This window comes from Aristolochia californica, unplaced genomic scaffold (assembly GCF_029961685.1).
Source record: "Aristolochia californica isolate CCGP_79_NKW_82.1479 unplaced genomic scaffold, dmAriCali1.0.hap1 SCAF_10, whole genome shotgun sequence".
In the NCBI taxonomy this organism is placed as follows: domain Eukaryota; kingdom Viridiplantae; phylum Streptophyta; class Magnoliopsida; order Piperales; family Aristolochiaceae; genus Aristolochia; species Aristolochia californica.
Window position 1 is genome coordinate 21,961,804 of NW_027181771.1, and position 14,061 is coordinate 21,975,864.

At 35.8% G+C, this 14,061-nt stretch overlaps 1 protein-coding gene across 2 annotated transcripts; it reads right to left on the reverse strand.

Annotated features, from left to right (window-relative positions):
- Window positions 1–233: 233 nt before the first annotated feature.
- On the reverse strand, window positions 234–11,889 carry LOC137934828 (DNA topoisomerase 1 beta-like). Of its 2 annotated transcripts, XM_068779367.1 has the most exons (16): window positions 11,800–11,889; window positions 9,068–10,244; window positions 8,789–8,983; window positions 7,611–7,691; window positions 3,117–3,176; window positions 2,931–3,025; window positions 2,667–2,823; window positions 2,452–2,577; window positions 2,243–2,323; window positions 2,062–2,152; window positions 1,819–1,952; window positions 1,324–1,392; window positions 1,127–1,216; window positions 935–1,038; window positions 688–856; window positions 234–599 (listed from the first exon to the last, which is right to left on the reverse strand). In XM_068779367.1, the coding sequence occupies exons 2-16, from the start codon at window positions 10,199–10,201 to the stop codon at window positions 531–533; spliced, it is 2,655 nt and encodes an 884-aa protein (XP_068635468.1). In that variant the 5' UTR covers window positions 10,202–10,244; window positions 11,800–11,889; the 3' UTR covers window positions 234–530. The 2 variants fall into 2 exon arrangements, with proteins under 2 accessions (XP_068635468.1, XP_068635476.1); XM_068779375.1 differs by lacking the exons at window positions 9,068–10,244; window positions 11,800–11,889 and having other exon boundaries at window positions 7,611–7,688; window positions 8,785–8,861.
- Window positions 11,890–14,061: the final 2,172 nt, after the last annotated feature.

Sequence of the window (14,061 nt, forward strand, 5' to 3'; positions counted from 1 at the left end):
TATCTAGGTTGTGCAGACTTAACTGACCTTCAGAGAAATAATTCAATTTGATGACCAGTTGATTACGCAGCTTGTCAGAAAACAATTTTGTCAAAAAACTTTTAGAGGGTGGAGTACCCTATTCTTCGATTGCTACCTGCTCTATGAGAAGAATAGAACGGAAACTAAGCCATTTTTGGATAAACTGGAAACAAATTTAAGTTACAAACAAATGAATTAGATACACAAACATGGAAACATAAGCTGTTGTTTTTCACTTTAAAAATAATTTCACTTTCAACGATGCCTTTAGCATTCGAAAATTGGGTCAAGTATGAAAAGATCTCAAGGGACATATCCGCGGAGGCTTTCAGCACTGCCGTTTGATAATACAAAGAGGGTATGGAAGCCATCAGTTCCATGATTTCAGGTTAGAAGGATATAAATTGTCGAAAGTCCACGGGACATGAGGACAAGAATGAATCAAATGCACCTTTTGGCTCTCCGCTCAGCTCTTCCTCCAGCAATGCAAGGCAGCATAGTCGGAATAATCAGAATTTAAACTTTGGCTCCACATCCATTGCCCAAGCAAACTTCGCCAGGAGGGATTTGTTAAATATCTGCCACAGGAAGTTTTCAGACATAACTGATAAATATCCTTCTTTTCATACTTTATTCTTTTTTCAAAAGTGATGAAAAACTTTTCACCTTTTCAATGGGGACTTCGTGCCTCTTGCACCATGCAACTGTTATCCTTGGATCAAGATAGTTGATTTTTGAGGTGCCCAATGCAACATTTTTATTTTGGTCCTTCAGTTGCCTATCCAATTCCATTTTGTCTATCTTCGTCATGATCTGGGCAATCTTCTTCTCCACCCTATTAATGCAGTAATCAAAGTTCAAATAGGTCCAGAAAGAAGAACATATATAGTGAGTTCAGCATGAGATTTATTACACTTCAGGGGCCATGTTTTTTTTTGTCTTTCCATCTGGACTCCTTACTGGTGGTTTTCCTTTTTTTGCTCTACCCAAATCCACATTCAGTTCCTCCAGCCCTCGCTGATCACCACAAGATAAAGAATCTCAATTATGCAAGATCTAATATCAGAGTCGATAGGAAATACAGAAAGTAGGATGCAAGGCCTACCTTCAACTCAGCAATCTTCTCATCCAACCTAGCCATTTGTGCGTCATGGGTCTTTGAGACAGTCCTTTGATGGTTGCAAATGATAGCCACCTGCAATGCACAAAATGAGATGCAACCATGATCAATGTTCAGCAGAGAAGCCAAACTAAATTGGAAATGTTTGAAAAGGGAAAGTAACACCAAAATTAAGTTCTTACTTCTCTGTTTGCTGTCTGATAAATTTTTATCTTCTCTTGAATATTATCATCTTTTGTGTCCCTAGTCAACTGCAAAAGCCACAAAAAACTTCAAACAATATAGAATTTCCTTCAAATCCAATTAAGGCACTGTTTGTGCCATCACAGGAAAACAAAATGGAAAAACTATTTTCCCTTGGACCAATTTTTCCATTAGAAAATTTTCTTATTCAAACTTTTTTTTTTATCAATTTTTTTGTCTTTGTGCCTTCTCGATGCATTTTCCCATCACATCCTATAGGAGCAAAAGGAAACTCTTCTTCCACTTCCCTTCAATTTGTGCAAGGACAAGGAATCAGGTGAAATTTTCTCATCACCTACAACTAGTACAAATGCTCCGTTTGTACTTTTTCTCTGTGGTTTTCTATTAGCAAAAACAAACCCTAAGGTACAAGATCAGCTATTATGGAACATGGACCTCGAGAGAAACATAAAACTCCAATATATGCAACCCACCATATCATCTAATGTGAAAGAAGCATTGTATGTACGGAAGACTTTTGCTGTAAGCCCAGGCATGAGTTCCTTCAGATGAGCATTCAGTTTACTTGTGTCCAGCTTATCAAAAAGATCATCTCCACCTTTTTTACCTGATGAGTAGCAGAAAAATCAGCCTCCACACAATTTTTTTAACTTAAATATTTTATCTCATAAAAAAAAAAAAACACTTGGCAATAAAAGCCACAGAAGGTACTGTACCAGTTTGGAACTGTCCAACAGCTTTATAGACAGCAGCCTCAACTGCTACAGTGTTTTCATATCTAATTGAATCTTTACCAAGGAAATCAAACTGAAGGCACATGAAAAACAGGTGAATAAATGCCAATTTCTAAAACAGCCAAAAAGTAGGTCACTCCAGTAATTTAGAAATCAAATCTACCTTCAATTTATTTTCAGGCACCAAAGTAACATTTTCTACTTTCAGTGTACAACAACCAACAGTATCAGCCTCATCATCATCCTGTGAAAAGTAATCACAAGAACTAACAAATCACTATACAATGTCAATGTTAGGATACAAAACGCACAAAGAGTGCAGTTAATGGGAAACTGAAATGAAAAGCAGCATGAATGGTAAGTTAAGAGCACCTTTTCATTGCCTGCCCTCAGAGCTAGCTTATCAATAAGGTATGTAGCCACAGCTATTTGCCGCTTGGTGACATCCTTACTGGTAAAATCCTTTGTATATGTTCCTCTAATGTTTTTAATGTAGTTCTGCATCCAAATTCATAAGTTAAAACAAATCAATAAAAAATTAGAGAATCAAGACCAAATGATTAGTAAACATAGAAAAATATATTTACCTTTAACGCTCTTGCCTTCTCATATTTCTCCTTGTCACTTTGTCCTTTCAACGAACTGCTGGCCGCCAGGAAGACATATTTCGATTCTTTTGAATTGATTGGATCATTCCAAAAAGCCAACCATGTGACGGTATTGTCATGCTTGATCTCTTTCCACCTGCAAAGATTTCCCCAAAAAAACATAAACCAACTCAAAGTTCTATGACAGAAAAATATTTTACAAACCAATTGACACCTCTTCGTTTACACAGTAAAGAATAGAACCTTTCACCAGGAATGGGACATTCAGGAATTGGGGCATCCTTTCCAATGTTTATTGTAATATCACTCGGACGAATTCGCCGTTTAAATTTTCCCATCTAATAGCAAAGTAAGAAACAGCAGAAATCAACAGAGAAACAAAGGTATAACAAGCTCTAACATCTAAGAAGACAGTATTTGCAAATTAACCTTAGGGTGCTCTCCACGGCCACGGAAAAGTCCTGGCGGTTCAACACGGAAATTGCCAACCTGCAGTATAATAAGATGTTACAAAGCCAGCAATCAGTGATTCTTTTTTATTTCTTTTTTTTTTTTTAAAAATGTGGGCTGTATTGAATAACTAATACAATAAATATAGAGATTTGTTATCTGAGGGCAGTTAAAATTTTGGTAGAAATCATTTCAAAAAAAATATTTTTGGTGGAAAAATAAAACTATCCAGTGGGAAGATGTCAAGATCCTAAATGCATAAGATGTTCTGCATTTTTCAACTATTTTTAACAACCATCACTATGCTGCGGAAACACCAGGCATGCAAGGGACAGCCTATAACATTCTAACCTAAAGATAAAGAGTTGCAACAGCGCATATGCTAGGGGAATTGAATGTTTCATGCAACTTAGTTACATGCAAAAGATAAACCCACACTTCCAGTATGTGTATGGTGATGTAAAAAGAGTAAAAATCTAGAGAGAGAAGAGGAAGAGAGAGAAAGAAGAGAGAAAAGATGCCAAAGCTCTGAATGAGCTGCATTGGGGGTTGTCCACGACCCCCAATGCTATTTATTTAGGATTTACGTCATAATTTACAGAAATAACAAAAATGCCCCTCTTACATAGAAAACACTTATTCTCTTAAAACTCCCATTCTATTATTCCTATGAATATAAAAGATTGTACATAGACTAAATCAAACATATTGAACAAGATAGGACCATAATATAAAATATTTTATTATGTAAAATGACCAAAATACCCTTGAGCTGATTCTCTCACACTCCCCCTCAAAGTTGGGGCATATATATCCGTGAGGCCCAGCTTGTCACAAAAGTTCATGAATTCATGTTTACCTAATGCCTTGGTGAAAACATCTCCAAGTTGATTAGTCAAACGAACACGAGTGATCACATCTTTCTTCATCACAACATCTCTAACAAAATGACAATCCACCTCTATGTGTTTTATTCTCTCGTGAAAAACTGGATTGCTGGCAATAAATATAGCAGCCTGGACATCACAAAATATAGTCATGGCTTCATTCTAAAGGAAGCCTAACTCCCTATATACCAATCTCACCCACATGAGTTCGCTAACAGTATGTGACATAGCCCTGTATTTTGCTTCTATGTTGGATCTAGCTACAACATTCTGTTTTTTGCTATTCCAACTGATTAAATTACCACCCAGAAAGACACAATAGCCCGTAGTATATTTTTTGTCTAGGTTTGACCCAGCATAGTTTGCATCAAAGAAGGCCTCAATTTTCAAGTGGCCATTATTTTTAAGGAAAAAACCTTTCCTTGGTGCTCCCTTGAGATATCTCTATATCCTCGGCTTCAAAATAAATCTTTCATGGGCATTCCATAAACTACCTTACTACACTTACTGCAAAGGATAGATCTGAGCAAGTAACTGTGGCATATATAAGTTTCCCAACCAGTCTCCTATACAATGTTTTACCATTCAATTTTATATTTTGATCATCGTGTAGATTAAGTCCAACTTCCATCGGAGTATCTACTGGTTTAGCTCCCAATAATCCATACTCATGTAGCATATCGATTATATACTTTCTTTGAGATAGCACCAGTCCTTTGCTTCTTGCAACTTCAACACCCAAGGAGTATTTCAATGCTCCCAAGTCTTTAGTCTGAAAGTGAATAGCTAGTAGCTCTTTAACTTCTTCAATTCTAGAGGTATCACTGCCAGACAATATAATATTATCCACATATACAAATAAAACTATGATCCTGAAAGGCCTTTCAATGACAAATAGTGAATCGTAGAAAAGCCCATAGACATCACTAATTGGCTAAAATTTTCAAACCAAACACAAGGGCTTTGTTTCAACCCATAAATTGTTTTCTTAAGTCTACATCTGCACCCTGAGCAACATACCCTGGAGGTTGTTCCATGTAGACCTCTTCTTCTAGATCTCCATACAGAAACACATTCTTTATGTCTAGCTGGCATAAGGGCCAACCTTGAGTGACAGCAATAGACACCAAAATGTGTACCGAAGATAATCGAGCGACTGGAGAAAAAGTTTCAAATACATCTATGTCCTAAGTTTCTGTATACTCTTTGGCCACTAAACGAGCTTTATACCTCTCAAACGAGCCATCAGCCTTGTACTTGACTATATGCACCCACCTACAGCCATTCACTGCAACACCTAAAGGTAACTCACATAAATGTCCGAGTCCCACAAATGCATTGTAATATTGTGTAACCGTCTTGTTACCCTTTTTAAACCAAAGAAATTGGTGTATAATTCATAAACTTTGGATAAATTGCTCTCTTTAGCATACATATACTCCAAAGAAACCCACATAACCTTTTTTGTTTCACAATGCATCACTTGATTCCTTAATGATGAATCAATATTGTTGACAATCCAAGTCATAACTTGGTTGTCCTCAACTTCCCAATCATCAATCGCTGGGATTGGAAGATCATCTCTGATGTACTTTGTCCTCCTAGTACCCATCAAGAACATTCTCACTGACCTGGTCCAATTGAGATAATTTGGTCCTGTCAATTTCTCAAATGTCTTAAACACAACATGTTTGCCATCAAATCCACCCATATCTCTAGATGGTACATAAACTTCACCCAAATCAGCCATAGAGTAAGTATAGAATCCCCAAAAAATTCAATTTCAATATCCAAGCACTTCTACAAATTCCACAGATGTGGGCCCCACTTCGTAAAAATTAGGGTAGGGCAGGAAAGATGTGCACAAGTAATATATGCTCAAATCAACACCATGTATCAAATAGATAGAAGATCTTCCAAGAATAGACCACAATTAGGGTTGATGTCAGCATGTAGACTAATGACACAGGCACTGGTCTACGGATAGGTGATGCACATCCCAAGATCTCTCAAAAGAAACCCTTTTTAGGGCAATCAAAACATGAATAATCTTTTAAAAGATGATAGAACCAATAACCCTGAGGTTATGGCAGAAGAAAAGGAAGAAAAATTGAATTTTTACCAACCAGTCACCGAGGAGATCTAAAAAACCTTGACTTTATGAAGAATTCCAGATAAAGAGAAGGTTTTCTAGCTAAGATGTACTCCCAACAACAATCCTGCTCTAATACCATGAAAAAAGTGTGAAAAATCTAGAGAGAGAGAAGGGGAAGAGAGAGAAAGAAGAGAGAAAAGATGCCAAAGCACTAAATGAACTGTTTTGGGGGTTGTGCACGATCCCCAATGCTATTTATTTAGGTTTAAGTCATAATTTACAGAAATGACAAAAAAAAAAAACCTCTGATATTCTCTTCCTATGAATATAAAAATTTTTACATAGACTAAATGAAACATGGTGAACAAGATAGGGCCATAATATAAAATATTCGATCATGTAAAATGACCAAAATACCCTTGAACTGATTTTCTCACAGTGGATATAGCCAAATGGAAGCTCCCTTGGCAACCCTGGTTTGACTGGCTATGGTGGGGCCTTCCATGACTCGGACGGTACCCAGCTTTTGTCCTATTCCGGTCTTATGGGCATCGTGGACTCCACTGTTGCTAAGCTTCAGGCCCTCCTCAAAGGTCTCATCATCTTTCGTGAGAATTTCTCTAGGCTGCTCCACATTGAGGGAGACTCCGCAGTGATCATCGGATGGTTCTCCTTTCCCTCTCTCCCGCCATGGCGTCATTGGGATACTTACTACTCCATTTTGGGCATTCTCCCCTTTATTACCTATATTTGGTCCCATGTTCTCCAATCTGCAAATTCTGTTGTAGACGGTTGTGCTAAGCACGGGGCCTCCCTCCATGCTTCTCGTAAGGAGGAGGTCTGCCTAATCTTATTTTTGTTTTTGGATTAATGGATTCATCACTTTAAAAAAAAAAAAAAAAAGAATATGGCCGAATGGGAGGAAACAGTACGTTCTGATTTTGTTAATTACCCAAGTCAGAAAATCTGCTAGAGAATAAAGCATACATATGAATTTTTTCTTTTGAAAAAATTGTTTACATACTAAATACAGAAAAACTTTTAATGAACAAATGAGATTCAAAAAATTATATTAGCATCTATTAAACCACAAGCTATGAGAGACATACATGAGAGAGAAAAAGAAAGTAAAGAGAGAGAGAGAAGTTCAAATAGTGTCTTTCATTTTAACAGAAAAAAAAAAAAGAATTTCCTGACATTTTAAACTCCACAAGCACATATAACTTATAAATTTAGATATCAAATAGTTTGTAAATAGATCGTAATGAAATTTTCTCACCGTTATAAAAAAAATAACACAAAAACGTTTAAATCCAGCCAGACACAAGAACTCTGTACAATACAGGTCAAATCCAGTAATCATCCTCTTCTTCATATCTGGATCCATGTCCACACTGGATCCAGCCCAGTTTCCATTGTGAGACTTGATAATTTTGAAGAAATGCACAAAATAGAGCTTTACAGTCATGAAACTTCAAGTTAAGAGAGAACCTTCTCCTTCACACCATCAACAATAGCCCACATGTATTTTTCTTCTTGCTTCAACTTCTCTTCCTTCAATGCTTTTTTCTCCTGCAAGAACCACAAGCATCAACCAAACGTTACCTTGTTAGCAATTAACAAACAAGGGCCAATTTTGATGAATAGACAAAAGCAAACAACATAAAGTAACGTACTTCTTAATTCACACTATTCACACTTCTTGTCATATCCATCCTATAAATTCCGAAACTAACTAGGCACAATGAAACAAATATGCAAGAGGTATTCACAATGCTTAAGAAGATCGTATTGAGTAGATGAAATTGCTATAGATCGTGAACAGATTTTATAGGTCATTCATCAAACAATAAGATTACAGATAACTTCTTCACAGAAAAGCTAGTCAGGAGAACCAGACATTATAAACAAACAAACAATAACAATTCTGGCCGCAAGAATGCTCCTGCTCTGCTACACACATTTAAAAAGAATACAATATACATGTCGGTAACCTACATAGAATACCATGCTACTTGACTGGATGACACTTTGGCAGCTTTTTTCACTCCATTATCCAGTAGTAACCAATCATCTCTCCAAGAGAAACTTTTTGTTATATAACAAGCTACCACATGCAAACTCTTGTTTGGTTGGTTCAAGCATCAATGAAGCTCATTGCATGACCATTTGAACAGCACCAACCACAACATGACACAAGCATTCATAGAGTCACTGTAGTTAGACCAACAGATATTATCCACACCACTAAAAGGGCATCAAAACAAGACCCCTTTCCAAACTAGAAATATTTACTTCTGCAAAAAAATATAAAGTAGAGAAAGTCACCCTCATCATGGAAGTCTTTTCTAACTTATATACACCATTGTAATTCTAAGGAAGTGTTTCTACCACAAACCATCCTTATTCAGTATATTAAGTGGTTTTTTGAACTATTAGTATCATGCTCTTGTCTAAACTAAAACCTTTTCATGTTTTCGGACAAATATCTTTCCCATGCAAGAAGACCACAACTCTTTTAATCACAGACCCACAAATCAGGGTAAATCTTAACTAACTAGCCTTTGGAGTAAAACTTTTGTCAGCCCAAACAAAGGATAGGAAAACAAAATCAAAAACATTGAATTCATAGCAATCATCTGACAGCAATGAAAAGCCACTCGACTCACTTCTGCAGTCATTTGTTTTTTCTTTTCCTTCTCCTTCAGATGCCACTCGTAGATTGGCGTGAAATCACAGAGCTCAAACTTCTTGATTACATGGTTCCGTCCAAGTATCACTTTCCAATCATTCATGAAATTCTCAATGAATTTCTGTTTTGTTGCATACTCAGTGTCCTTCATTACAGCAAACATCGTAGCAACCTGAAATGGAATAAGAATCAGACATGGTGCAAACAAAGACCACAACTTCAGGCTCATGTACAATTAAAAATATTAAGGAAATACCTCTTCCTGTTCAGGAGTTAAATCAATGGGTCGCCCATTATAAAGCATTTTAACACCATGAGGCTTGTAAGGAGGCGGGAAAATTACACCACTGTGAACCAAGGTAGTCCACTTCTGCCCTTCACCCGAGCCAGGTGGGACTTTCATTGACTTAGAGTATTTGGAATTCTTAGCTAATTTCTTTGACTTTTGTGTTGTTTTCTTGAATTTGGTAGTCAAAACGACCTTAGTCACCTTTTTTCTAGAAGATAGCTTATCTGATGAAGCTGGTTTCTTTCTTTCTACAAGTGGAACATTATCCTCATCATCCACATCTTCTTCCTCTTCCTTCACCTTAAATTCCTGCTTCACTTTTGTGGAGTCCACAGGCTTCACTTTCTTAACTGAAGATATCCGAGCTGAACTATTGACATCATCCAGAGGTCTCTTATTCAAGCCCTTGGAAGACTTCGAGGACAATGTATTGTGTGGGTCTCTTTTAGCAGATCCATTCTGCTCTACCTTTATAGATGCACTCAAAGGTTTCTGATCATTAGAAATTGATAACTTCCTACCGGAACTATCAGCACCTGACTTAACCCCAAATTTGGCAGATAATGGAACCTCATCTTCTGAATCATCATCATAAGATTTCTTCACTGCAATCTTTGCTTTCCCTACCACATTTGAATTAGGAGGCGGAGAACCAAGGTCCTTAGAAGCACGAGAAGGATTGCTTTTTTGAACAGAATTAGGATATCGAGCACTTAGTGGCTTGTCATCATCAGAGTCAGGATCATCCAAATCACCATTAGATTCTGAAAGTGATCTAATCGGAGGTTTACTCTCAGAAGCACCATTTGCAGAGTTCAGTTCTGATGACCTGGACCGGTCAGCAAGAGAAATAGAGTTGGAGGAACCTCTTATAGGGGATTTATTTGCCAAAGTCTTTTTAGGTAATACTGCCTTTCCCTTTTGTAAGTTTGAGTTTTGAAGGGATGAACCCTCTTGCCTCTGAGATGGTGATGGCTTCTTTACAGCAGAGTTAACTTGACTCTGTTTCACTGCTGAGCTATTCCTCCTAAAGACGACTGGTGTGTCATCGTCATCACCATTATCAAATACATTTGGGTTGAGACAACCATGAACAGCCATTACTATAGTATTATGTATGTTGGCATTTATGTCAAATCATAATCTGCAAGTAAAATTATAACCACATTTAGTAACACCATACAGTACTTCCAAAAACTTTTAGACACCACATACTCGAACAATATATTATACACAAGATTTTATTTTTTTTGATACCTCAAATTGTCAGATTGATACTACCGCTATTGAACTTGTTACCTACCTATTGCACCCCCGATAAACTAGATGGCAGCTAGAAAAAAAAAGATTAAACCAGACAACCTAGAAAAAATCACCAAGTCCAGCAGATAAAAGAAGTCAAAAGGAGTGCAAAAATCAATAAATATATATGTATATATAGATTTATAGTATGAATTTTTTTCACATTTTAAATATACAGACCATCTCTCTTTTAAATGCATATCCTACCTACAATTCAATCACTTTATACATAGAAAATTGTTTCTTCCGTTTATTGGTTTTCAGCCCTTTCCCGACTTTGAACTTTTAAAGAAATATACAAGAAATCACTTGTAGTAGTTGTATCTTAGATGTGAAGTTCCACCTATGGAAAGAAACCAAGTAGGGACTTCAAATCTGGTCGGATCTCAAGAGAGGTCATATTTATGTCAGAGGGCAGAACTTGCACATCGTGTCTTTTTCTTTGTGGCTCCTTTGTTTTTTTGGAGAGGGGCACCATATGTAATTATCCTTTAGTTTTCAATGTTTTCCAAATTCAAAAACTTACAGTTACATGCAACTGGCAGCTTAGGATGCATGATAAATTAAACTCAAACTGCCAAGCAAAGGAAGAATTCAGCTACTGCTCAGTTACAAAGAGTTCCATTGCTGTTGAAGAAGACAACCATCAAACAGCTCGAACTACAGCACAGACCTAAATAGCATGTAGAAACCAGTGATCCACCAGTTCATGATAAAATTATGGAAAAGTCTTTCATAATTTATGATTTATGAAAGCATTACAAAAGAAACAGTTTTCAATATCCCCATAACAACCAACCAACCATCAAAATTGTATCACCAAAAAGGATTACAAGCACTAAGCTAGAAACAGATAAGCACAGAGGTAAAGAGCTCTACTTAAGCCACAATACAAATAACAAAAGGAAGTTCTACACGTATCATGTAGACATGCATATGCAAGAAATAGAATGGTACGCAAATTTTTCAGATTTTTAGCACATTGCATCAATTGAAAACCTCAAATAAGGGTAGAGAGACTCAGAGAGCGGCAAACCAACAGCACATGAATCGCTACACCAATCATTAAACAAGAACAAAGCCAGCCAAAGCCAACGAAGAAATCCAAAAAAGTGATGGAAAGCAGCTTGAGTAGCCAAAGTGAAGACCTAATAAGCGAAACTGTAAGAAACAGAAACTTTCCATATAAACGATTAAAACTCTTCCTCAACAAATAAAAATATTACGATTCAATTGTTCGATAGAAACGATAGGTACGAGAATCAGCTCATTTCAATCTGTTCTGCTCTCATCTTTTCCCGTGAGAAGGTTGTTTAGGGTTACATTTTTTATGGCATTTTAATCTGCAGATAGAATATCTGAAGGCGCCGACCATTGAAATTGAACATATCCCTCACCGATTTCTTCTTCCACTTCTGGTATATTGGTCTCCACCTCTTTGCCCCTCTTTCTAGCTGCCTCTGCTGTGTCGTCTTCTTCGATCTCTTTCTCAGTTTTTTTCGTCTGCTGCCCAAGGAAGGTATGTAATGTATATCATTCACAGACAACTTTACGTAGATGCCCTCAATCTTTTTACGATTTACCGAGATGACTAAAAACGCGAGCCTGAGGAGAGTGAGACATCAAGATTTTGTATATATTTTCCTTCTGTCGGGTGTACAAATTCGAGGATATGCCACTATACTTATCTAAAAAGGGTACTTCTATGATTGAGGAGCCTAGACCGTTCGATCGAGAAACAGTTGGCCGATCGTTTTTTTGGCAGGTTTTTCTTTGACCAAAATACCCTTTCAAGTGGATTGGATATTAAGTGGGAGATGTGGTAAATATAGGAATGTGAATTAACCTACCCCACCCCCACCCAACAATGCTCCTTAACTTTCACCCGGCCGGTGTGTTCTGAGTTCTCTCTTCTCCCCGCTATTTCTCCTACTCTTTCTATTACATACATAACACAGAAAAGTATTTTTGCTAGGGAAAGTAGATCTCCCAATAATTTATTTTTATTTTCAATTTCCCTAAAGATGTGTTTGGAAAACAAAAAGTGAAGAGAAAAGAAAAGAAAATAGATTTTTTTTCTCTAGTTTAGATGCCCATGAAAATCGAGAGAGAACATAGAAGAGAATTATAGTTTCTCTTGTTTGGATACACGTGGAAAATAAAAAAAATTAATAAATTTTAAATTTTTGATGATTAAAATCTTCTCACAACTATCTATTTCTTTTTTTTCTCCCCAAGTTCGATCATTTTGTGAGAGAAATTTTATTAACTAAGAGAGTATTTTATCTCTTATTTTCTTTTCTCTCAATGATTCTCTACTGTCAAACAATAGAAAATAACTTTCTCTCCCCTTTTTTTTTCTTTTTTTTTCTTTTTGTAGGTTAGGGTCTGTTTGGGACTCTAGAAATAAAATAAAAGCGGTTTTTTTTCTCTTGTTTAGATATCTATGGAAAATGAAAGAGAAATATAGTTTCTCTTGTTTGGATACACATGGGAAATGAAAAAAAGAAAAGGAAATTAGTTATATCTTAAAAAATTTAGTAATATTTTAAAATTTTGATGATTAAAATTTTCTCTCAAGTTTCTATTATTTTTCTCTTAAAATTCCATCATTTTAAGATGGAAAATATTATAACTAAGAGAGAAACTATATTTCTCTATCATTTTCTTTTCTCTCCATGATTATCTATTGGCAAACAATAGAAAAATACTTTCTTTCTCCTTTTTTTTTTCTTTTTTTTTTCTTTTCCTTTCTAGGGGTTCCAAATAGACTATGTGGACTGCTTGGAACCCCAAGAAAAGAAAATAAAATAAAATAAAAGAGGGTTTTTTTTCTCTTGTTTAGATATACATGGAAATTAGTAATATCTTGAAAAATTTAGTAATATTTTAAAAATTTTATGATTAAAATTTTCTATACCTTTTTTATTTCTTTTTTTTCTCTTGGAATTCCATCATTTTAAGATGGAAAATATTATAACTCTCATTTTCTTTTCTCTCCATGATTCTCTACTGCCAAACAATAGAGAAACATTTTCTTTCTCCTTTTCTTTTCTTTTCTTTTCTTTTCTTTTCTGTTCTAGGGGTTCCAAATAGACCAAGTGGTCTGTTTGGAACCCCAAGAAAAGACAAGAAAAGAAAAGAAGTTTATTTTCTCTTGTTTAGATATCCATGGAAACTAAGAGAGAAAATGAAAGATAAATATAGTTTCTCTTGTTTGGATACACATGGAAAATGAAAAAGGAAAGGAAATTTACAAATTTTAGTAATATTTTAAAATTTTGATGATTAAAACTTTCTCTACCCTTTTCTATTTCTTTTTTTTTCTCTTGGAATTCCATCATTTTAAGATGGAAAATATTATAACTAAGAGAGAAACTATATTTCTCTCTCATTTTCTTTTCGCTCCATGATTCTCTGCTACCAAACAACAGAAATCACTTTCTTTCTCTGTTTCTTTTCTTTTCTTTTCTTTTCTTTTCTTTTCTAGGGGTTCATAAAAGACCCTAAATGTTCTACTTTTCGAGTGCACTAGCCCCTCATTGTTTCATGGTCGGTATTTTCATTGGAATGAAGCAACAATAACAAAGGCCTGGGGTAGAGGCCTTTATCGTTCAATAAAAGTACAAAAACACCGTTGGTCTCTTTAACTATTTAAT

Bases quoted from the DNA above. Each gene is read 5' to 3' on its own strand.
- LOC137934828 (XM_068779367.1), bottom strand. From the start codon at position 10,201: ATGGCTGTTCATGGTTGTCTCAACCCAAATGTATTTGATAATGGTGAT. The intron at 3,177-7,610 runs GTTCTCTCTTAA...ATTATACTGCAG, and splicing joins TTGATGGTGTGAAGGAGAAG to GTTGGCAATTTCCGTGTTGA. The intron at 2,324-2,451 runs GTGCTCTTAACT...TACTTTTCACAG, and splicing joins TGAGGGCAGGCAATGAAAAG to GATGATGATGAGGCTGATAC.